The sequence below is a fragment of the Mustela nivalis genome, assembly GCF_964662115.1.
Source record: "Mustela nivalis genome assembly, chromosome: 1".
In the NCBI taxonomy this organism is placed as follows: Eukaryota; Metazoa; Chordata; class Mammalia; order Carnivora; family Mustelidae; genus Mustela; species Mustela nivalis.
The window spans coordinates 186061303-186086558 of NC_139020.1; the positions used below are offsets into that span (position 1 = coordinate 186061303).

The 25256-nt window shown below is 42.7% G+C and overlaps 1 protein-coding gene across 20 annotated transcripts in view; it reads left to right on the top strand.

Moving 5' to 3' along the window:
* CADPS (calcium dependent secretion activator) overlaps positions 1–25256 on the top strand; it is a 469696-nt gene that overhangs the window by 189350 nt on the left and 255090 nt on the right. For all 20 annotated transcript variants that reach the window (XM_082727404.1, XM_082727406.1, XM_082727407.1 and 17 more), the window contains exon 4: positions 19433–19513. In XM_082727404.1, the coding sequence (XP_082583530.1) occupies positions 19433–19513 (81 nt within the window). The remainder of the gene's footprint in view (positions 1–19432; positions 19514–25256) is intronic.

The window sequence follows — 25256 nt, forward strand, 5'->3', positions numbered from 1 at the left end:
ACATTGCCTGGTACAATCTATGTTTCATGAATACTTATGGAAAGAAGGAGAAGGGAAGAATGAACTACCTCTATTATTATCCTTTTTAGAAACCTTTTTTTCCCAGAGGTCCAGATTTCTCAAATAAGAATCTTGAAATATTAAACTAGTGTGTCCTGACCTCTCAGCTTCCAATTCTGTTGAATAGCCGAGTGAAGGAGGATATTAAAATGAACTGGTTTGAAAATCCTGTGACTCACTGGACGCTACCAGTTTTCAGAGGGGATTTTTGAAGTACTAACATTCAGAGTAGGGAAATAGTGCTTGCAGAGGAGTACACAAGACAGTCATCAGGAGCTAGCATCCGCATGCTTGGGGCTTCCTCGCAAGGATTCCCATGCAAGCAAGCTCCTCTAGGAGTTAAGTGTCTCTCCTAACTGAGACTGAGTGGGTCTGTTCTGGCATTTTCTGGTCATTTAGTGATTCACCACTTTCCTCGGTATAGGTTTCCTGTGCTAAAGTAGAATAAACAGTGAAAAAAATAGCTCCTGCACTTATCTTTAACGTCAAAAAAAAAAAAAAAGCTGAATTCATTCCTTGATTCCAGAAATACTTTTATTGTGGCATCAAGGTACAACCACAAAATCTGTGGACTGTGAAATGGATTTCAGTTATTGAGGAAGGAAGCCTCCACCTTTCCAAATTGCTTTCATCCCTTGTGCTGCCAGAAATAGCTCACTACCATTCCTTCCGATTATTTTCTTACTGCCTTTGAATCTGTTAGTTAATAAGGCAGCCCTGAAATAAATACTTTTTAATCCCTTTACAGGTACAGACATGGTAGATCTTTTTCAAAATGATTTTTCCCCAACTAAGTTCCCTCTGGAGAACAAAAGGCCTAGAGTGTCTTTCCTTCCCTCTTTTCATCCACACGCAGCACTTGTGTGCCTCCCTGCCTATTACATAAGTCAGTTTGGAACAGAATTTAGAATAAAGCAGAGGAATTTTGGAGACCATGTAGATATACTGAAGCGATTGATTCAGTGATTGAAGTACCAGAGCTCTTCAAAACAAGGTTTTATAATAGGAACTCTGAGGGTCAACTTGGAAGGATAAGAATCCTGTCTAGGTTTTTGTTCACGTGGCTTTGTCAAATAACAAAAATTGTGCCCACCATTTCTTTCTTTAAGGTTTGATGGGAGATCTAGAGAGAAACTACGTATGGTTTCTGTCCTTAGAAATTTCTAGTCTTGTCGGAGCATTAGATATGTGTGCCAATAATAATAATAGTAATAATACTAATAATAATAATGCCAAGTTCCAAGTGGTAAATGCTATAAAAGGGGCCACCAGGAGTGCTACATATAGAAAGCTTATTTCCTTTCTTTCCACAAGAATTTAAGCACCTAACACACCAGGCTCTATGCTATTCTCTGAGATTATTATGTGGAACAAAAACCACAGAACTTATAATCTAATGGGGAAACAGGCATCAATCAGCAATCTTATTAATGGATGTACAAATGCAGACTAACCTGAGTTCTGTGATGGCAAGTGCCTGGTTTCAGGAGAACCTTTGAGAAAAGAGTATGGAAGATAAGATGTGGTCAGAAGCCTGCCCTTCCAGAGGAAAGATGGCAGGGGGTGACTTTGAACAGGGTGGGGTGCGAGCATCCACCCCATCGTTGACAGGGCAACAGCACATCTGATACGGGCTCTGAAGCCAGGAGATCCTAGTCATGCAGAGATGTCTTTCATGAGAGAGACCATCTTCAGCCTCTTGTCTTCCATCCACACATCAGCTCTCATCCCTGGGGGTCCATTCTAGAGCCTCTGATTGCGAGGGTTCCCTGCACTGGCATCTACCCACGAGGATGAATTTCCAACAGAATGGCTCTAGCTCAGCTGCTTGTCTCAGTATGCACTTGGCCCATTAAAAAAAAAAAAAAAAAATCATGCATTTTAGACACACCAAATAGTGATAGTAAAGATAGGGCATAGGTGCTCCCCTATCGTGACCTCTTCCTCCAGTTCTCCTTGAGTTTTAGATCTGCTCAACTAAATGCAGCCAACCGAGCAGTCATCCCACAGGAAAAAATGGGATGCCCACTCTCTTGCTGGCATCCCAGCCTTTCTGTTATTTTTTTGGGGGAGGAGCAGTAGGTAACCCTACAGGGTGAATAAAGAAAAGCCATAGTAACTGCCCCTTACTCATGCTCCGGGAACCCTGATAGTTATCTTTCTATCAGTTCCTCTCCTCTCCTTTCCTGGTCTTTTGCTTCTATAGCCATGGGGCAAGGCTGATGGGGAGGGTCAGTGGGATGATGATTAGGGGCAGGGGGTCAAGTCAGACAGTTCTCAGTAAACCCCAGGTGTGATTATCCCCCTACAGTTTGTCTCCAATTCTTGAACGGCAGGAAGAATCCCATTCAACAGTCTGTTAGAAATATTTCTTTGGGTCAGTGTGTTCCTCCCCTGCACCTTCGTTTGTGCAAGAAATCATGCATAAAGTATGCATACATTTATGCTTAATTTTTTTTTAACAAGGGAAGGATGGTATAAAACCTGGGCCCCAGAAATCTCAACCTCATGCTCACTGTGTAGTTATCAGGAAAGAAAAACTGGCTTAAGATATTCTTGGGTAAAATGAATTCATTGCAAGCTCTTTTTCTACAAGATCAGTGTCGTTTCTCATTCCAATGAAAGAACCTCAGAAACACAGATGTTAGAACCATTATTTTTTTTCCGTTATGAAACAGTGACGTTGGGAAACCTAAGAAGATTAGTGTAAATGGAATTTAGTCAGGAAAGAGGTCAAAGTCTTTTACCTGATTGGAAGTGAAGTGGTTTGGTGTTTTGTTTTTGTTTGTTTGTTTGTTTGTTTGTTTTTACTCTTATCTTAAGGTGAATTTGATGAAGTAATCAAAGGATCACCCACCTAGACACTCCCCTCACCCTACTTTTCTCCTACACCCCCTCCCCCAGGTTTTCTACCTCTTTTGTTCTGATTTGGTCCTGGGAAGCATCTCTGGATTTATCTTACTATTTTTTAAAAATTTTGTTTATTTGTTTGACAGGGGGAGAGAGAGAGAGCACAAGCAGGGGGAATGGCAGGCAGAGGTAGAGAGAGAAACAGACTCCCTGCTGAGCAAGGAGCCCAATGCGGGACTCGATCCCAGGACTCTGGGATCATGACCTGAGCTAAAGGCAGGCATTTGACTGACTGAGCCACCCAGGAATCTCTAAATTTTAAATCAAGGATTGTTGGTTATATGTTCATGTCACCCTGACCCTCTGAGCAAAAGGTTGGGGACCTGGTGTGTGAGAATGTCATGTCAGGATACACCTGGCAGAATGTTGTGTTTGTTTGTTTGTAAGATTTTATTTATTTATTTGACAGAGATCACAAGTAGGCAGAGAAGCAGGCAGAGAGAGGAGGAAGCAGGCTCCCTGCTGAGCAGAGAGCCCGATTCAGGGCTCGATCCCAGGACCCTGGGATCATGACCTGAGCAGAAGGCAGAGGCTTTAACCCTCTGAGCCGCCCAGGCACCCCCACCTGGCAGAATGTTAGAGAAGATGCATGTGCCTCCTGGGACAGGGCTGCAGCGTCCTCCTAGAACACAGAAGCTTGAAGCAGGGGCACACACAGCACAAAGTGGGGCTGAGGCTTCCAGAAGGCTGCTGGCAGGCTTCGCTGCAGTCCCCTGTGCTTAACACATCTCTCTGAGATAACCTCGAAAGCAGGGTTCCATGCACACCTGTCCAGATTATGACTACTACTATTATTATTATTATTTGCAAACCTGGCACCTTCTTGAACAGATTTTTAACCACAGCATGAATGGCCAAAACTCCCCATCTTCTTTCTTTCCTCAAATCATTTCAGATCTCAGCCCAGCTGGTAGTATTGGGAAATGTTTAACAGCTAGAGGATTAACATGATGAAGCTAAGCCTCCATGTCAGTCTAGCAGCGTCTCTTGGCCTCCATAATCAGATGCTGTCAGGGCGCACATCTTGCTTGCCTGAGGTTGAACAGCAGGACTTCTTGACCTTGGCGCTATTGACATTTGGGGCTGGGTAACTCCTTGTTGTGGGGTGTGTTCTGGGCATCACAGGATGTTTACCAGTGACCCTGGCTTCTTACCCACTAGATGCTATTGGCACTCTCTCCTTCAGTTGGGACAACCAAAAATGTCTCTAGACTTTACCAAATGTTCCCCAGAGTTGGGGGCAGGGGGCATAGCACACCCACTCTTCACCTGGCCAAGAATGACTAGCCTATGGAGATTGTAGAAATTGTCAGAAAAAATCCCAGTCTGGGTGTCTGTGGAATCCTAACCTTTTCATAGGAGACTTTTGTAAAGGGGAGACCTGATGCCTTCCTCCTATAAATCGATGGGTAATATCACTGTTTATGTTGAAGATTGTCTCCTGAATTTCTTTTTTTTTTTTTAAGATTCTATTTTTTTATTTATTTATTTGACAGAGATCACAAGCAGGCAGAGAGGCAGGCAGAGAGAGGAGGAAGCAGGCTCCCTGCTGAGCAGAGAGCCCAATTCAGGGCTCGATCCCAGGACCCTGGGATCATGACCTGAGCTGAAGGCAGAAGCTTTAACCCAGTGAACCACCCAGCGGCCACCCCCCCTTTTTTAAGATTTTATTTGTCTCCTGAATTTCTGCAGCCCTGCTTTCCTGATAAGAAACTAAAGTTTGCCATGAAATGAATCATCCAGAGGGGTTTGCAAGAGGAGGTATAGTTCCAGTCCTTGGCTCTTCCCCAGGGCTGGCCAGTATAAATTGCCAGTGCTTGTTGACTTAGAGATTAATTATGAATGATAGGGAAGCTTATGAATTTTTCAGAATTTTTTCCTTGCCGGGTGCAGCAGTCTGACTTACTATCAGGAGTGTAAGATCCGCTCCAACTGTCCTACATCAAAGCCACAGGCTGTCACCTGGGGCGTTATCTTGTTCCGTGCAGGCTGGCTGCCTATGTTGACTCCAAATTTTTAATCAGCCATTTCCAACTCAACTGCACATGTCAAACTAAAGAGACAGACTCCATTAAGCACCGTCTGAAACCAGCGGGGACCTCATGGCATCATGATTTGATATCTCTATGGCAGAATTTTATAATAAGAAATTACAGGGATACACATTCTGCTGAAATGTCAGCAGAATGCCTTCAAGACTTAAAAGGGGACAAAACACCATCAACAACAACAATAAAAATATCGGTACAGTCCTTTCAACTACTCAGAAGATATTCACATCTATTTCGGTATCTAATTTTCTCCAAATCCTACAGTTTCGATCATTCCCTTATTTTTATCAAATATAATGAATAGGTAAGTGATCTAGTCATCTCTTAATAGAGTTGCTAATGATGACCCTGATTATGGTTAAAAACATAGAAGATAATTTTGTAATTTAAAAAGCACATAGATTAGCTTAGAATATTGAGAGTTACATGGAGAAAAGTTATTTATGGACAATCCCTCAATAAATATATTTTGGACATCCATTTCACGTCAGGAGATAGCTGAGCTATTAACCTAAAAATCATTTGGGTTTTACCTCATGTTAAAACCATTTCTCAAAAATGTATTTTTCCACTTGCTTGCTTTAGAATATAACAATCATCTTGTTGAAAAGCACCATTTTGCGAATCACTTCTGTGCCTCGGAACGCTAACACAAACAGAGCAGGTTATTGACCTGACACATATATTTGGTATTGCTTTTTTTTAAAAAACACAATCCCTGTTGTGAATTTACTTGTGCAAGTAATTTTTTAAGGTGGTTAATTGAGTTTCCTGGCTAAATTTTTGTTTCCTTTGAGATCGTACAGTAATTATGAGGTGGGGTAAAATTTACTACAATTGCTACAAATTTATTTCTCTAAAGGCTTTTTAAGGCATTCCCTTTGGTGGGAAATTCAACTCAGGTACTTTTGCAAATATGAAAGGGCAACATCAGTAGATGAACTATCTAATCTTAAAAACTGTTTCACAGAGGATTAGTCTCGTGTCTGAATTGCAAATAAAATTTCAAGAGACAAGAAATCACCTGTCTTGGTGGTGATCTACCGCTCAAAGTGTTTCTTGCCTGGACAATTGTTAAGTACATCAGAAATAAATTAGATTGTGAGGCCCTAGGGCCTTCTTGAGTTGAACTTCTCTAGTGCCAGAATTATGTTTTTCTGTCAGTATTCTTTTAATTTATAGTGCTTAAAATACTCTTGATTTGCAGATTTTTCTCTCAGAGGAGTGTACTTCTTCTTTTTTTTTTTTTTTTTTTAATTTTCCTCCTCTCAGCCACAGACATATTTATTTGCCTTTTACAATGAAAATTTAATTATGTTTCACCATGTTCACTTGTGTTAATTTGAATTGATGTAGAATTATCACAAAGGTCAGGTAAACTAGAGAATAGAGCAATTTCCATATACTCAGAATAGATTTTCTGATATAAGATTTTCTACTTTTTTAAACCAGAATCTACAGTTGTTTTCTGTGACGGAGACAAAATATTCTCTATGTTCCCTTACATTTTCTTGTTTCCCTTGGAAGAGTTAGGGCCATATGACTAATTCCAGCAAATGGGCCAGGAGATCCATGCTCTGTGTTGTCTTGTCACAGTGAGCCTGGAAGCCACGTTTTGAGATGGCAGAGTCACAAAATGGTGGTGCTTCCATCTGCCTGGGTCCCTGCGTGACTGTGAAACAGAGTCCCCCATAATCCACATGGACATGTAGAATGTGCAATAAAAAAACACTGTTGTCTTAAGCCTTTGAGATCTCAGGATTAATCTGTTATCAAGGAATAAATTAAGGTATCTGGATGAATCTATTTCTTTTTTTAAATTTACTTTTTCAATATCATATTTTCAGTATGACACACGATTATCCCTGCTTGTGGTTTGCATGGAATTACTGACCCCAACTTCATCAAAAACACAGAATCTTCTACTTCCAAATCCCCCACCCCCACCATTTCCAACTTATAGAATGTGGCAAGAGTGGGTGTTCATATATTCCCACAAATAAATTAAGAACTGTCACATATATCAGAATAGATATTCTAATGCCTTTGCTCATCTGTGACACGTGACATTGTATTTTATAAGCAGAAAGCATTTAATAAATTCAGACAATGTAATTTGATGTTTTTAAATCACTTCTTTTATCCCATCTGTTGGAAAATTTAGGATCTCACTCTTTTTTTTTTTTTAAATACTGCCTCTTCCTCTTGCCCACTAATACTTTTTAAGTAACTAATAGAAAATACATCTACTTGATTATGGATATGACACCAGGAACTAACTGTTCCTTTGACAGGTCTTAATCAAGGTGAAACCCACCTTTTATAAATATTTTTGGCTTTAAACAATGGTGTCACCAGCAGAGGCACACTCTTCAGGGCAGGCAAAATGAGATAATGATATATGTGGGTAGAATTATGAATAGACCCAATTTCTACCAGGTACTTGTGTAATGATCAGCCTGGGACTTGACATTAAGCACGTCTTGTATTTGTGACGTGCCACTCAAAAGAAACAGAGGTGTATGTGACAGTTCTCGTGTACCCTGGAAATTATACTGCTTTGCCTCGATTTTAATTCACATGAACTGCTCTATGACTTATAGTTCTAAATGTTTTCTACTGCTCAAGATGTCTGTTACACACACACACACACACACACACACGTACACTTACCTGCTTGAACCTACACATTCCCTAGAGCCATCACTATAGAAGCCAGAAAACTCAATTTCACTTTGTCCTTGTGAATAACTTTTATGCAGCCTTATCGATATTTGAAAATGAAATTCACTTCCTCTTAGAGAGTGGGCATTTTTAGCAAAAGCATTCAATTTTATTAGTGCATAGAGGTATTTTAGACATCGCTGGATGTTTTCTGGATTTCCTGTGGAGCACATTAATTTTGCCAGTTACAAATTGCTGTTCATCATGACTCAGTGATGTGATATCAAAATTATTTAACAGTACAGAAAAGCATTTTTATTTCCTGTAATATTTACGTCAATATCTCCTAGGGCTCATTTTGAGAAAGTGACCATTTTCCATCAGACTGGCTGCCTCAACGGAATTCTAGAAATTAGTAAAAACTAAAATCAAGACTAACGACTAGGAAAATAATAATTTACATTTGTGAAGTACACCAATTTTGAAAAATCACCCTTCTTTTTTGAGAGGTATCCCCACTGAACATTACAACAGTGAACTGTTGAAAAACTTATACTCCGGATTCAGGCAGAAATGAATTCATACCCCAGCTCTACCCCTTCTCTGAGATATTACCTTCATCTCTCTGAGACTCAGTGTCCTTGTCTGTGAAGTGATCTTGATCATAACAGTAATTCTTTTTTTTTTTTTTTTAATTTATTTGACAGAGATCACAAGCAGGCAGAGAGGCAGGCAGAGAGGGAGAGAGGAGGAAGCAGGCTCCCCGCCGAGCAGGAGCCCGATGCGGACCGATCCCAGGATTCTGGGATCATGACCCGAGCCAAAAGCAGAGGCTTTAACCCACTGAGCCACCCAGGCGTCCCGATCATAACAGTAATTCTTATCTCAGGATTAAACAAGGCAATGAATGAGACCTGTGGTATGGCCAGGCCATAGGATTCAGTATCGTTAGCTGTCCTGTGGACCATTAGCTCAGAGGGCAAAGTCCCTGTCTGTTCTGCTCTCACAGCTCAAACCACAATGCCTTTGTACAAAGTAAACATTTAGTGAACATGCTTTAAATGACTAGTTGAGTATTAATATTCCCAGTTTCCAGATGAGGAAACTGAGGCTCCCAGAGTTTCATTGGTTCACACCTCAATTATTCACACTTTAGTGAATTAATTCTTTGCCCTTTCTGCACTTAAATACTCAATTTCAGTTATATGTTCAACAAGGGTTTAATATGTCTAAACCATTTGCACTCGGATTGCCCTTTAGGTCATGATTTGAGCACCTATGAAGCATCAGAAAGCACACTAAGTGCCTGGACAAACTTATCTTACAAACTCATCCAAAAAAGCCCCGTAGATATTATTAGCTCTATCTCAGATGTAGTTCTGCAAATATTCCTAGCTCACCTACCATGCTTCAGTCACTGCAGATCTTAGAGTGAATGAGACAGACAAGGTCCCTGCCCTGGAGGCTTTTATAGTCTTGCAGAGAACACAGCAGGGAGCAAATAATGCAAATGTGACGGAAGCAATAAAAGAAGAGGTTCAGGATGCTGTGGGAGCCTAGAGGAAGTGACCTTGCCTGGGGCCCCAAAGTCTCCTAAGGAAGCAGTGTGGGGGTTCAAACCTGGGTTAGCCACACAAAGGCTAGAAGGAGGGAAGGGAAAGCTTGTGCATCAGCCTAGGGCCATGAAAGAACATTTGAGAACTGTTCTTTCATGGCCCTAGGCTGACCGAGAAGCTAGAAGAAGCACAGAATGACTGGAGCCTGAGGGCAAGATCCAGGGTTGGCAGGTAAGGCTGGAGAGCTATGCGGGAACCAGATGGCACCAGCTCCCGAGGCTTCGAGAAGGACCTCAGACTCCTATTGCCAAGGAAAATGAAGCATTACTGACAAATCACTCAGGAGCAAGATCCAGTGGCTGGGCGTGGATTTAGTCCTTTGTTCTCAACGTATAATTTGCAGCATCAACATCATCCAGGCCCTTGTTAGAAGAACACCTTTTTGGGTCTTGCCCTGAACCACTGAATCAAAACTCTCTGGGGATGAGCCCCATGGCTCTGTTTTCACAGGGTCTCTGGTTGATTCTTATGTGCACCATAGTTTCAGAACCACTGGTTTTTGGTAGAAGATCTCAATTTTTGCTACATGTTGGAATCACGGGAAGATTTAAAAAAAAAAAAAAATGCTAATGCCTGGGCCCAACCCAAATGCCTGATTTAGCTGGTCCGGCTGCAGCCTGGATATTGGAATTTCCTTCCATCTTTTGCAGGAGATCCCACTGTGCAGCCAGGATTGAGAACTGCTATGTCAGAAAGGATGCGGGTGAATAGGTCAGTAGTCCAGGACAGAGTCAATGGCAGCTTGGCCTGGGGAAGTGGATAAACAGAATGGGTGGATTCCAGAAATATTTAGAAGGTGATGCCCAAGTACAGTGGGATAAACCAACCTAGTTCCAAGCATCCTCTCTTCGCAAAACTGCCTGCTTCACGAAATAACCTGAGCTTCGGCTGCCCCCCTCCCACCTGGAAAGACAATACCCAGTCTTCTTTGAATGACTCAGTTCCCTGTGTCCTCAGGGCAGTGCAGGTGAATTGGACCATCTCCCAGCCCCAGCTGTGAAGATTATTAAGATGATCCATAAAAAACACAGCTGTGTCCCTCATGCTGGATAAAAACCAGTGTCTGGCCTCAAAAGTACTAAATTATAGCCTTGAACCTGTAGACCCGCATCCTGTCCGAAGGATCATGCTAAGTGCTTTATGAGAACTGTTCTTCATTCTCATTACAAGCCTCTGCTGTTGGCACCCTTACTGTTAGGACTCCCACTCTGCAGAAGAGGCCACAGACACAGTACTGTATATTGTGCAGTGTCACAGTGCTGGTAAGTGGCAGAGCAAAGCTTGAGCCCAGATCCGACTGTTTCCAGTTCCTGTGTCCCTGATGACTGTGCCCTATAGCTCTTCTGGTGGGGAAAGGGGATCTGAGACTTGTGAACACACAGGAGGCTTAGGTGCTGGGCTGGCTGCCGGTGCCTAGAGAAGCCCTCAAGGAGGGCTTCCCTGCAGGAAGCGGGCCTGAACCCAGACCCTGAGTGACATGTCAGATTTGAAATGGAAAGGAGAGGGGCGCCTGGGTGGCCCAATGGGTTAAAGCCTCTGCCTTCCGCTCAGGTCACGATCTCAGGGTCCTGGGACCAAGCCCCGCATCGGGCTCTCTGCTCAGCAGGGAGCCTGTTTCCCTTCCTCTCTCTCTGCCTGCCTCTCTGCCTGCTTGTGATCTCTGTCAAATGAATAACTAAAATCTTTTAAAAAAAAAAAAATGAATGAAATGGAAAGGAGAGAGGAGGTCATTCCAGGATTGGGCGAGAATGGGAAGAGACTGGTTGAACCCTGCGGGATCATAAAGGAATAGATTGGTTTTCTGTTTGGGGTATTTTTATGTATTTATTTGCTGCTTGCTCCGAGAATTACTGCATTTGGAGCTCTTGTGTTATATTTACTGCATTGCCAGAAGCCAGCAAAGACATAAAACTGGTGACTCAAATGCAGAGGCTGTTCTTATTGGCTGGCAAACTCTGGGAGTTCAACCCTACATTTTGCAATCAAGAAGTACCTCCCTCAGATGGGAACTTTGACCTACTCAAGGTCTTCTCTTAGAGAGGAAGTAAGGCATGGTAAAGAGAGACACTAATGGTCTTGTTTTAACTCCTCAACAAATAAGGTAGTATCCCCTTAGGTGATTTTTATAAAAACAGAATGGAACTGCATATGCACAGGACACCAAATTCCATGTTTTCTCTAGAAATAGCCCTGGAACAGAGCCCTAGTAAAGACAGATCACAGGCAAGCCTGTAGACTGCAGGAGATCCTCCCCCAGTAATAAAACCAGAATAATAGTCCTGCAATGTGTTGAACCCCTACAGTGTGAGAACGTCTATTATGATAATCATTACAGTCGTCCTCAGAGGGTATTACTTTAAAGCTACGGGTAGTGATGCTCAGAGAGGTTGAGGGCCCTGGCCCTGGTCACACAGTGTGTACGTGACAGAAGCTGGGTTTGATCTTAAGGTTCTCCAATTCTGAAATCTATGCTCTACTTTCTAAGGCCTAACTCCTCTGTGAAGGGCTAATTATCTCTGAAACTACTGGCAAACTACTTAATCTTTTGAAACTTGGTTTCCTTCCTCAGAATAGGGAAAACCTGTCCTGACCCCTTTTAAGTGTTGTTAGGATCAGAAATTGTGTGAGGATGAGATATGCAGGCGGCAGAATGGCAAGTACTAAGAGCTGCTGAGGTTTACTGGAAGTGAAGGCCTGCCAGGCACTCTGCTAAGGGGCATACACATACCATCTCATTTAACCTCTCGCCAGTCCATGCGGTAGGTTTTATCATTATTATTCCCCTCTTAAGAGTTAAGGGAGTTCAAAAAAATGAGACATTCAGGCTCCAAGAGATCTCATAACTTGCTCAGTACACTTGGCCTCAAAGGAGAGAGGCAAGGATTTGAAGCTGCTTAGTCGAGGGGGAGAGCAGCCGTTGCCGACCACATCATATAGCATCACCAGACATGGACCAAGGGGGGACAGGTGGGCAGGAAAGGAGTTTGGAGGCGGCGGCCAGGCGCTGAATGCTGTGATGTAGTCACAGTGCAAACATCAGTCCATTCTTGAGACAGGAGCTTGGACACCCACATCCCCTGGAGGGAAACTGACGCTGTCCTGGCTGTAACTTTCCAGACTGCAGCGTGCCAGGACAGCCGCATTTGCTGGAGCAGTTTGCCTGTGAAGGAGGAGAAAGCCCATAGGGCTGTGCAGGAAAGGAGGACTGTGCCAGCTCATAGCAGTGCTTTACAGGGAAGCGCCTCTGCTCTCCTCTGCAGTAGCTTTCGGGAGCCTCCTTCCCAGGCTCAGAAGTGGAGAGGAACCAGGAAAACAGACCCAATGAACCTAGGTCAGCAGGTGGCCTGCACTGCTGCTGCTGACAACGTACCTGCCTCAAGCCCCCAGAGCCCACAATTAAGAAGGCTTTATCGGGAATGTAACTGGTGACATGCCAGCAAAGGTCGGTCTTTACCTCCCTCTGCAGAGAATGGCCCTTCCCAGAACCCAGTCACTAAGCAGCAAAACGTAGCAAGCTGGAAGTTAGCAGGTGGGGAAGCTGGTCCCAGCCCTTTCACTGATTATTGTGTGACTGTGGGCAGGTCACTTTCCCTCTTTGGGTCACAGTTAATTAACTCAGTCCTTTAGTCAGTCAGGCAATTATCAGAGCCCACTATGTGTTCAGCACTGTGCTAGGTGCTGGGAACACAGAGAGAAGCAAAAACCACACGCATCCCTGCCCTCCTGGACCTTAACAGTGCTGTAGGTAAACATCAAATAATCACATAAGTGCATGTAAAATTACAGCTGTGAAAAGTACTAAAAAGAGGAGTGGTGGATGGTGCTAGGAGAGCTTGGAGAAACTCACCAACCGCGGAGGGTCAGAGAAGAGTTTGCGGCAAAGCCTAGGATGAAGAATAGAACCTGGTTATGCATCAAGGAGGAGACAAGGGGGAATGTTCCAGGTGTGGGAAACAGCGTGTGCCATCGCCTGGCAGCAGGAGAAAACAAGCCCTTCCAAAGGCCTCTGCAAGGAGCCCAGTGTGGTGTCCTAGAGGGCGTGGGGGAACGTGGTGTCCGACAGACAGCCGAGTTCCACAGGGCCAACGCCCGGCTTGAGCTAACTACATGGTCTCGAATGCTCCTTGCTGCCACACTTCGGGATCATTTTCATTGTGTTCCTGAGGCTGAAGTTGCTGCATTCCTTCTGAGGCTGAGCACGGTAGATTTTTCCAGAAAGTAGAGCAATTATTCAAATAGTGCATAAAATAGTCTGCCTGTTTCTGTTTTTTTTTTTTTTTTTTTTTTTTTTCTGCGTATTTGAATCTTGCCTGCTTCTTGCTTGTCTGGTGCCTGCCTTGCAGCAATAAGAACGATGGGTTCGGAAGTGTCCAGAGTTGGACTTCCCCCCATATTCATAATGTGTGAGCCTAAAGAAATCAGGCATCCTAGGGAAGGCTGGTGCCCAAGGACGTCTTCTGTGCCGCCTGAACCTCCAGAGCCTCGGGCTAATGAGGAGATCCCAAGTCTGGGCCCAGTGACAATTTCTCTGTCCCCCTCGAGAGTGTTCCCAGCAGGGCCCCTCTTAAGCTGATCTATAGCTCCATTTACTTAGTGGGCTTGCTCCCTCCCTTTCTCCTCCCTCCAAACAACTGGATGTGTCCATGGATTTGAGAAAAATGCAGCACACAGGAGAATTGCCTAGGTGAGCACATCCCAAGATGTGCTACACAAACATGTCACACACAGGATCAGGTAGGTTTGGAAGATGTAGGGCCACACGAGGTTGTCTTCTCACCCATGTGTCTCGCAGCTCTCCAGGAAGGAGAGGGAGAGCCCACTCTAACTGCCACCCCCTTTCTCTGCAGGACGAGTATCCCCAGAATAGACTTTTGAGAAATGCTTGTCTAGACTTTGCAGAGACTCCTGGGACATAATAGAGAGGGCTTGTCATTTCTCGGGTGGAGGGACTATGGATAGAGAGGTCATGACATTGCCCCCAGGTCTCCCAGCTAAGGGCAAATCGAGGACCAGAACAAGGGCTCCTCTTGTCCACTCCAGGGCTCCCCTGTCCCTGGGTCTAGTTTCCATCATAAATTACAAACGGCAGGGAGGGGAGATGACATCTGATGAGTGCCCACCCTAGAATCGGGATAATTCTAGAAACTGTTTTCTAAACTATAGGACCTACTTTGTGCCAGCATCCTGCTAGGTGCTTTGCATGCATATCCTCTCAGTGAATCCTAAGAACACACAGGGGTAGGTATCTTAATGTTATCCCAGGAAAGTGAGGCTTAGTTTCTGTCACTTGTTCAATCTCTTTGAAGAAGGAAATTGCAAAGCCAGGATTTGGACCCAGGTGGGCCTGACTTCCCTTGAAACATGTCACACGCTGTCTCATTTAGTCCTTTCAGTAGCTTTGCAAGATCAAAGTGATCCCCCCTCAGCAGTTGAGGACCAGGTTGAGAAACATGACAAGGTCACGGAACTAGCAGGATAGCTGGGCACAGGGTCCCCTCTGCCCTATTCTCAGGCCTGGTTCCCCTGCTGCGTGGTGTTCCTGCAGGTGTGCACTAGGCCAATGGCAATGCTGGTCTGAGATATTGCCTCTGCATGGTCTAAAGGGGCACAACCATGAGCAGGAGAGAATCCCAAGCCCCCGGATGGGCTGGAACTGATAGCTTAGGTGATACCTGTCAACATGGGACAGTGCCGAGCTCGGCTCCCCATCACTTTAAGAGAAGAGTGCAGTGAAACAGTCCCTTTGCTTGGCAGGCAAATCATGACAACCACCACTCTGCCTCTGCTTGACCTCTGCTAGTAGGAAGATTATTTGTCTAATTAGGTAAAGAGACTTCATGCACATGTACATATTTTAACCCTAATGAGCTGTCAACGGAAAGGTTTGCCCTTGGCCTGGTTTGCCAGCTGATCTTTCCTTTCCTTGGTGGAAAAGGCCAGTGCAGTAAACAGAACCTCGTTTCCATGGAAGTTCACTCTCTGGCTTTTTCTTTCCAGCACTTGAAACGGTAATTACTTGATTCCTCTTTATATTTTTGGATTTCATACAGTGGGGCTGTCAAGCTCCTCGATTGAGGATGGCCCTCTCTATCATGCCCGACTGTTTGAGAGAGCTTCGGTTGCATTTCCTTTTTTCAGAATCCTCTGTTAGATCGTTAGCTGTCAGGCAGCCGCTTCGACCTTCTGGTCACTCCTTCTAATTAAAGTCTAACAGAGCAAAGGGACTTGACCCCGGAGAATGGTGATGACAGTGGGAAGCCAAGGAAATTTGTCAAGAGATGGGAGCCCCCGATCCCTTCCTTTCTCATGCACAGACTGTTGAGCAGGACCCCCACATCCACACTGCAGAGGGACACGGTCCCCATCTGCCACATTCTCGTCTGAATCTTGGACGCCCCACTGTGGCCCATGTGAGAAGTACAGCTATCCTGGGCTTGTTGATAACACAAACAGCAACCACTATTTCTGGAGGGTTGGTTCAGGAAACTGTGTGCCAAGAATTGGGCTGAGCACTTTATACCCGGTGTCTCGTTGAATTCTCATAATAGCCTTGGGTCAGTTTATTACACAGATTATTCAGATGAAGAGACCTGGAGCGCAGAGAGGTTAGGTAACTTGCTTAAGGTCTCACAGCTACTAAAGGGCAGAGCCAGGATAAGGACACACCCATTGCTCTCATTTCTTGGGGAGGGCTCTGGCCCTGCTGTAGCCTCTCCAGACGACATCAGCCAGTCATGACAGGTGAAGGAGGGTAGACATTTCTGCCCCCTAGTGGTGGCTCGATGTGTTAAACTGTCCCCTGTATACAAGGAACAAAGTGAGGGCACTGAGTTAGACCAGTTAGGAAAGCAAACAAGGCACTTAAGAAAGAAGCCAACATAATGGCAGAGAAAAAGAGCTTCTTGTGGGACTGGCCAGACTCCATTTCTAGTGGGTCATACCACTTTACCAGCTATGTGAACGACAGCAAATTCCTGAACCTTACTAAGACTCGGTTTCTTCATCTGTAAAATGGGTGTGATAATGGTAGTCTACTGCATAAAACTGTTTCACATGTGAAATTTCCCAAACTGCCCTGTGGGATATTCTTCAGTGAAATAATTGCTTAAAAGACAAAATTAAATTCAGTTCAGTAGGAGGCTTATTAATTCTAGAATTGTTCAAAACCATAATCATGCTAATATGTATTATAAGTTTCCAGGAGGGAGCAGCATTTCCTGACCCCAGAGCCCTTTTCCTGGGAGAATCTAGTTCTTTTGACTCTTTGAGAAAAGACTGAAATACAGTTCATAGGATACCCAGGCTTGCCATAGGCATCAATAAATCCTAGTCCCCTCTCTTTTTTGCCCCAAATGTTCAAATAACCTTATCTGTTGTTGCTAGATTTAAGCTCCATGGAGGCAGTGACTAAGTCTGTCTTATTCCTTTCTGTATTCCGCTATCTTGGCATATCAAGACATTCCATAAAAATCTGAAAAGAGAATGAGTAAACGAGAGAATGCATGAACTAATGAATGAAGCATAGTGTAGACCTAGCCTACTTGTCTTCTTTGCCAGCATTATCTGCTATCTCTAGTTCCATCCGATGAGGCCAGATGCCTCCATAAAACTTAGTAATGGGGATGGTTCTGTTGGGCTGTGTTTTCTGTTTTCAGTTTTAACCTCTGTGAACACTGTATCTTCTGACAGAATTCCCAACTTTAGCCCATAGTCTAATTATTTTGCCGCTTCTTAGGAGGAAGTCAGACGTTTCGTTTGCATATGTATTTTGAACAAGACATTTCTGAGTGTTCCCAGTGGATTGGCACCTGGAGCTAAAGAAGTCTTGGGTTTCCAAGGGAGTAGAATGAAGACAGCTCGTTGGCACTTAAAAACAGCGTGGAGGCTACCGTGTTTCTCATGTGCGCCTATGGGGAAGCTTGTGATGGATGGACCCCTGGGTAGCAGTGTAACTGCTTTCAGGTGGTTTTCTTTGTATGTATGTAGAACAGGATTTCTGCCTCATTCTCTGGGCATAGTACTGTGCAAAAAAATTAAAATTTCAGTTTAAATTAGAGAATAATTAAGTTGATTAAAATCTAGCAGACTTCCTCACCACAGAACTTCTCAGAGACGTTATGCATTTTGATACACCATTTTCGAGACTCAACTGACCATAGTTCTGGAACCCTTCTGGAGTATTTAATAAGACTGTTCTTTAGCAGAACTCTTTGGGAAGTTCTACCTTAGACTATATGGCCAAAAGTTGCAATCCAGTCTTTATGATCTAGGAAAGAGTCCTGCCCCTCCAAACTGTGGAAAGGAGAAGATAAGACAACTCCTGAATTAAATCAGGGGCTAAAAATGCATAATACAAAGCTAGATGGATTTTTTATGTGTTTTATAAAACAAACCAAGGGGCACCTGAGTGACTTAATTGGTTAAGCCTCTGACTCTTGGTTTTCAGATCTTTGGTCTTGATCTCCGCATTATGAGATGATTACCCAAGTGAAACCAAGAGCCAACAACTGACTCCATGCTCAGCGGGACATCTACTTGAGATTCTCTCCCTCTCTCTCCCTCTTTCCCTCCCCTACTCAAATTTCTCTCTCTCTCTTGTTCTCTCTCATAAATAAGTAAATCTTTAAAAAAAGACCATTGACAGTGCTTCAAAATTACGACCATAAATTTTTTAGTGTTCCTATTTATATCATATTAAAGAGAACTTAATTGGTACCATAGATGAGATTCTTTTTTTTTTTTTTAAGCATGGATCTGGGTGGGGTATTTGTTTTGTTTTGCTTTTATTTATTTTACTTTATTTTAGAAGGGAGGGGGCAGAGGGAAAGAGAGAATCTCAAGCAGGCTCCCTGCTGAGTGAACAGCCCTCAGTGGGGATCAATCTCAGACCCTAAGATCATGACCTGAGCCGAAATCAAGAGTCGGACACTTAACTGACTGGGCTACCCATGCGCCTCTGGACCTGGGTTTTCATTTTCAAATTTCTAAATAAAAATGGCTGTTAAAGGAAAGGAAGTTAAAAAACTCAGATACTTCTTAAGCTACTTTTTGTTGTGAGTTAATATGCGCTATAAAGAGGAATAAAGTCCATTCTATTTGAATGCCATTGTTCCCTATTTGTTAAACTTTTCTACAAATAGAATCAATCAAATTACTGAACAAAACAAACTTAATTACAGTTTGAAGGATAACAACAGACTTGCTTGGAAATAAAGAGATAAACTTAATTCATAGAGCAGGGATCAGTAACAACAGCCTGCCCCATGTTGTTGCACGTAAAATTTTATTGGGACACAGAAATGCTCATTAATTTACATATTGTCTATGTCTGTTTTCACATTGGATTGGAAGAATTGAGTCATTGCAACAGAGATCTCATTGCCCTCAAAGCCAAAAGTAATAATTACTGGCCCTTTACAGAAATGTTTGCCAGTCTCTTTCAATGATGTGGTAAGGATGGAGATTATATAACCAACCCCTTCATTTTATAGATGAGAAAACCAGAGAAGTTAAGGAGTTGTCCAGGTTTATCTATGCTTGGATATGATGATTTTTACTCCTAAGAGCTCTAACTACAGGGAAGACAAGGACAGATTTCAACTTAGATATCAACACCAATTCAGTGGTAGTGGCCATCTGGAGTACTGGCTGAGAAAGTCTTAGGGCTCAGTGAGAAGGAATATGATGATTGATTAATCTCCATGGTCTAGGGGTGGGACAGCTGTAAGATATATGCCATGTGGGCACTATGGATAAGGAGCATGTCTATTCCACTCATTTCTAACAGTTATATTACTGGCTCCTTCCTTCATATGTCTGTCATGTAAACACTTTCTTCATTGGGCCAAAATAGAGGTGCTATATTGGGCCCTCATTAGACGTACCCCTGCCTAACAGCTCCAAAGTGATTCTTGTGCAAGTTCATTCAAATGTCTTTCCTGGCAACTGCCTACCACATGGTAGGATTTAAACTTAAGATTTCCGTCCAATTGGATTTGTCTGTTAAGAGATTCTTAACATTTAGTGAAATATGTCTATAGGAGCAGAGATCAGGGCATGTAAAATGCAAAGTCATGAGTTTATTGGTTTTTGTGATCCAAACTGAAAGTCTATATTTGTGCTTTTGTGCAGCTCGACAATCCAGATGAGCAAGCAGCCCAGATCCGACGAGAGCTGGATGGACGTCTCCAAATGGCGGACCAAATAGCCAGGGTAAAGAATCTTTGGGTACATTTGCTGGGGGACCAGGCCAAAGTCCCACACAGGAAGCACACTGATTATTAAGGTCCATAGACAGATAAAATGGAGAAGCAGAGAGGAAGAAAGATGGGGACAATCATATGATGGGACCCTCAACCCTCCTTTCTCCAGGCAGCTCTCCCAGAGATGGCACATATATTTCCCCATGCTCCAGTCACCACACAAACTCCAGCCTCCCCTTTCCCCCAATATTTCCAACTATCTATTGAGCATGTCCTCTTGGATATTCCCCTGCATTTCTAGTTAAATGTGTTCAAAATCGAGCTCCTTATCTTCTTCTTCCTGCCATACATACTTACCTACATTGGCTCCTCTTCACGTGTCCTCCATTGGTTACTACAGATGGGACCTCCTAGGCATTCTCAGCTTCTCTTTTCTCCCTATAGCACCCCACACTCAGTCAGCCACCCAGGTCATTGATTATGCCTCTGAAACGTGGGTCAGATGCCTTGAATGCTTTCTACTACTACTGCTGGGGCTTTGATTCAGGCCCTCATCCTCATCGCCAGGATCGGACAGTGGCCTTCTAGTGGGAATCCCTGGCTCCACCCCTGCCCTTGCCTGTCTGTCCTTCACACAGTTGCCTTCCTAAGCCTCATGCATGAACATCCCAAAAAGAGAGCCTCAAAATCCTTCAGCAGAATCCTCCACTGTCCCCAGAACGAAATCTAACCTCTTCAGAATGACATTCCAGGCTCTTAATCCACAGACTAGATCCATTCTTACTCACTCACCTCCCACAACTGTCCTACCAAAATTCCCCATTCCAGCTACAGAGAATGTCTCCCTCTGAAGAGTCCAGCAGAACCTTTCCAGCCTCAGTGACTTTGTACCCACTAGAGTGATATTTCTTATCTTCTCCATTTAGCACACCCTCTTACTCAGCCTTTGGTACTCAACTTAAAACCCCTTCTCTAAAAGCTTAGCTCTCACTCTCATGCCTTCTTCATACCACATATAAACCTTTATTATAACAATTCATTGAACGGTGACTATATTTTTATGTGTCTGAGCCTCCCAGTAGAAAAATTTCTCTAGAGTTGGGATTATGTCTGATTATTGATGACTGAACCTAAGTGTTATCTACTGTTACTGCTTTTGCTGTCACTTGTGTTATTATTGACAGTAGTAATGCAGTCATATTCACTGAATACTGATTCCATTTCATGCATTCCAAATGCTTTACATGTACCATCTCATTTAATCCTTCAAATAGCCCTATAAGAATATTTCAGTTATCATTTTTGTTTTAGAGGTGGGAAAATCAAGACTGAGCATGATAGATACTAGTTAAGACACTGCACTAGACTTTTAAGTCTGTCTAAATATGAGGCCTGAGAGAAGGGTAAGATATTTACATAAGGTGCAAAATATAAAAGCGAGGGGCCAAAAATGCAGTAAGCAAGATAAATAACATTTTAATGAAATATTTTTAATCAAAATTAATGCAAAAAACCATGGAGAAAAAAATATATCAGAATTTTAAATAATTAGATCCTACTAGTTCCTATGGTAACCACAGGACATGTGTGCCTATGAGGGTAGGGAACTGTGGGAGGTGGTAGGGAGGATGGGCAGTTAGCAGAGTTTGCCATCCAACCTTTCTCTGCATGGAAAGAAGTGTGTCAGGACATGGACACGTGGGAAAGACTTCCACTAGAAGAGAAACCAAAAAGAGATTCCAAAAAGCTTGAAAATCTCCATTTGTGCTTAAGCAGCATTATTGAAATATTTTGCATCTTGTTTTTGAACATCTTTGAAGTTTATAGTAGAGTCAGTCTGTTGGCTAAAAATAATATGCAGCTATGGATTTGCCAAAAGGTAGCGTAAAAGACTTTTATGTTTGAGAAATCCTGCTTAACAAGGGAAAAAACATCAATAAGGCTTCAGAATTTACTTCCATAAACTCAGTGTCTCCTCAGCAGATTATCCAGAAAAAAGAGGTCATTTGGTCCATTCTCTGCCTTTAGGCAACTTTTATATCCCCAACTAATAAGCATTCATTCTATTTGAAGAAAATCACACACACACGTACACACTCCACACACACTTCAAACTCAAGTTTGTGGCTCCTTTATTTTAGTTGTTTACTTTGAGGCTTCACATGATAATTTAAGAAACTAGTGTAGGCTAATTTCAATTTTTTAAAAGACCATGAATGAACAACTGTTATATAGTGAGCCATATTGCTCATCTTTGAACAATAGTAAACCAAAAAACTCTCTCCCCCAGCCCATACCACTAGGTATTCTGATACCAAGTAGGATATTATTGACAACTTAGAACTAGGCTTTCTTAAAAAATGAAATAGCCAATTAGAGTGAATCCTGGTCATTAATTTTAGAGAATGGAGAGTGATCTCCAAGTATATGGAGAATTCTCCAAACATTTAGGGTATTGGGGATTTCTGTGAAAGAGTCTGCCCATCAGACTCCTGTTCTTGTAGAAATGAACTCTCTTTTTCTTCGTTGTTTATTCATGCCAGTGGTCTCCTTGCCACAATAGTTAGTCCTAGAAGTGTGCTCTTTACCCACATGAAACCAGTCACAGTTTCCAGCCTGCCCTACCACAGGTGATTGGTCCAGAAATGGATGCCTGATGTAACTAAACCAAAGAATTACTGCCCTGGGACCTGTAGGCTGTGTCTTGAACAGCTGTGTCTTCTCATACTAAAAAGAAGTCTGCAGTTGTGTTTAATTCTTCATGTAGGGCAAAGAAGATAAAAGAATGAAGTCAACATACAAAGAGAGACAGAGGCAGGAAATATACCAAGATTCTCAGGATGTTCAAGTTCCTGATTGTACTTATTCTTGAGCCTCAGCTGTGTAACTGCTTTTCCCTGTTTAGTTGGGTTCTGAGACAAATAAATTCTCTTTGCCTAAGCCAACCTAGCTAATAAGAAGGAAAATTGAGACATGTCTGCTAAAAATTGAACAAAATATCAAGATTTTAGATATTGGCTAGGTCATGAAGGGATATTGAAACAAAGCACCCCAGCTTATCTTCTTTTAGCAAACCCTGATTTTTCTATTTCTGACATCACATTGAATTTTAGTGAGAGTGTGCAGTTCAACCCATATGGCTGAACATCAGCTCCTGTAAATATCATAACCAGAAATTCCTGGATAGGGGACAGGCAAGATGGTGGCGTAGGAAGATCCTGAGCTCACCTCCTCCCACAGACACAACAAATCTACAACTGCATGTGGAATTGTCCCCTCTGAAGGGAGCCTAGAAACTGGATAAGCAGGGTCTCCACAGCAAGGGATGGCACTGAAATGGGTAGAAGTGGCAGAGACACAGTCTCATTAAGGAAGAAACCACACTCCAGATGCAGCATCCCATTCCAATCAGAAGGATCTCAGAAATATAGGAATTACTGCTGAGGAGCAAGAGATTTGAGCTCCACATCAAAAATTTCAACCCTTATATCCGACATAGATCAGTCCCCAAAATACCAGGCTTTGAAAACCAACATGGAATGCACTAGGAAAACTATAGAACTGTAGAGAAAACAAAACTGCTATCAGAGGGCTTAAGCACAGACTCACTTGACCCAGAAACCAGTACAAAAACAAGAGATTGAAAAGAACATAGACCACAGGTGAAGGAGATCCACTTACTAATCTTAGAATGTCAGCCAGTAAGGCAGGAGACAGCTGAGCCTCTCCCTGGAGACTGAGACACTGGCTGCAGCCAATTTTCCTATTTCATTCTGCTGTGCTTATCCTGATGCTGGTAGACACCACTGTGGAGTCCTCCCTTTAAACTGCAATTTCAGAGGATGTGCCCCACTGAGAGCTCTGTACAATCCTGTACCTCAACAGGGCCTCTCAGCCAAAAGGACAATAACCCTACCCATCAGCATACCTGTAGTACACAGCCAGGCCTTGCAGCCAGAGGGGATGGAGCCAGCCCTGCAGAACAGTACATTGTCACCCAGCCACCACAGCCGAGTGTACATAGCCCACACTAGGGACACCCCTGGGTGCTTCACTCAGGTGACTAGGGGAGTTTGCATTACTGGGCCCCCCATGACACATTCTGCACAAAGCCACTCTTTCAAGACTGGGAGACTAATCAATCTAATAGATAGAAATAAATAGAAAATTAGGCATAGTGAGGAGACAGAAGAATATGTTTCAAATGAAAGAACAAGACAAAACCTTAGAAAAAGAATGAAATGAAATGGAGATAAGCAATCCACCAGATAAAGAGTTCAAAGTAATGGTCATAAATATGCTCACCCAACTTAGGAGAAGAATAGATGAACACAGTGAGAACTTCAACAGATAGAAAATATAAAAAAGAGCCAAGCAGAGCTGATGAACATAATATCTGAAATGAAAAATATACCAAAGGGGCTCAACAGCAGATTAGATGATGCAGAAGGATGGATCAATGACCTGAAAGATATGATATACAAATCACCCAATCAGAACAGCAAAAAGAAAAAAAGAATTTTAAAAATGAGGATAGTTTAGAGACCTCCAAGGTAACACCAAGTGTACTAACATTCATACTATGGAGTCCCAGAAGGAAGCGTGAGAAAGAAAGGAACATAAAACCTATTTGAAGAAATAATGGCTGAAAACTTTCCTAACCTGACAAAGGAAACATGCATCTGGGTCCAGAAATCACAGAAAGCCCTAACTAAGATGGACCCAAAGGTACACACACCAAAACACATTATACTCAAAGTTTTAAGTTAAAGAGAGAATCTTAAAACCATCAAGAGAAAAACAAGTAGTCACATACAAAGGAACCCCCATAAGACTATAGCTGATTATTTTTTTTTAGTAGAAATTTTGCAGACCAAGGAGTGGTATGATATACTCAAAGTGCTGAAAGGAAAAAATTTATAACCAAGAATATTCTACCCAGTATGATTATTACTCAGAACTGAAGACAAGGAGTTTCCCAGACATGCAAAAGCTGAAGGAGTTCGTCAACACCAAACCAGCCTTACAAGGAGTGTTAAAGGGATTTCTTTAAATGGAAAAGAAAGTTCATAACTAGAAGTAAAAAAATTATGAAAGAAAAAAATCTCACTGGAAAAGCAAACATATAACCCAGGTAGTAGATGAACCACCTACATAGCTAGTATGAAGGTTAAAAGATAGAAGTAATGGGGCACCTGGGTGGCTCAGTGGGGTAAGCCTCTGCCTTTGGCTCAGGTCATGATCTCGGGGTCCTGGGATCAAGCCCACATCGGGCTCTCTGCTCAGCGGGAAACCTGTTTACTCCCTCTCTCTCTTCCTCTCTGCCTGCTTGTGAGCTCTGTCTGTCAAATAAATAAATAAAATCTTTTTTAAAAAGTTTAAAAAAGAGAGAGAAGTAATAAAATCATCCAGACCTATAGTAATTATTCAAGGGATACCCAAAATAGTAAGATGTGAAGTATGATGTCAAAAACAAACGAGGGAGGGGTAGAGATGTTGTACTTTAAGAATATACTTGAACTTCAGCAAACATCAGTTTAAAATAGAGTGCCATATATGTAGGATATTATACATAAGCCTCATAATAATCACAAACCAAATACGTGTAATAGATACACAAAAATATAAAGAGAAAGAATACAGGTATAACAATAAGGAAAGTCACCAAATCACAAGAGAAGAAGACAGGAAGAGAGAAAAGCTACAAAAACAAACAGAAAATAATCAACAAAATGGCAATAATCATATCTATC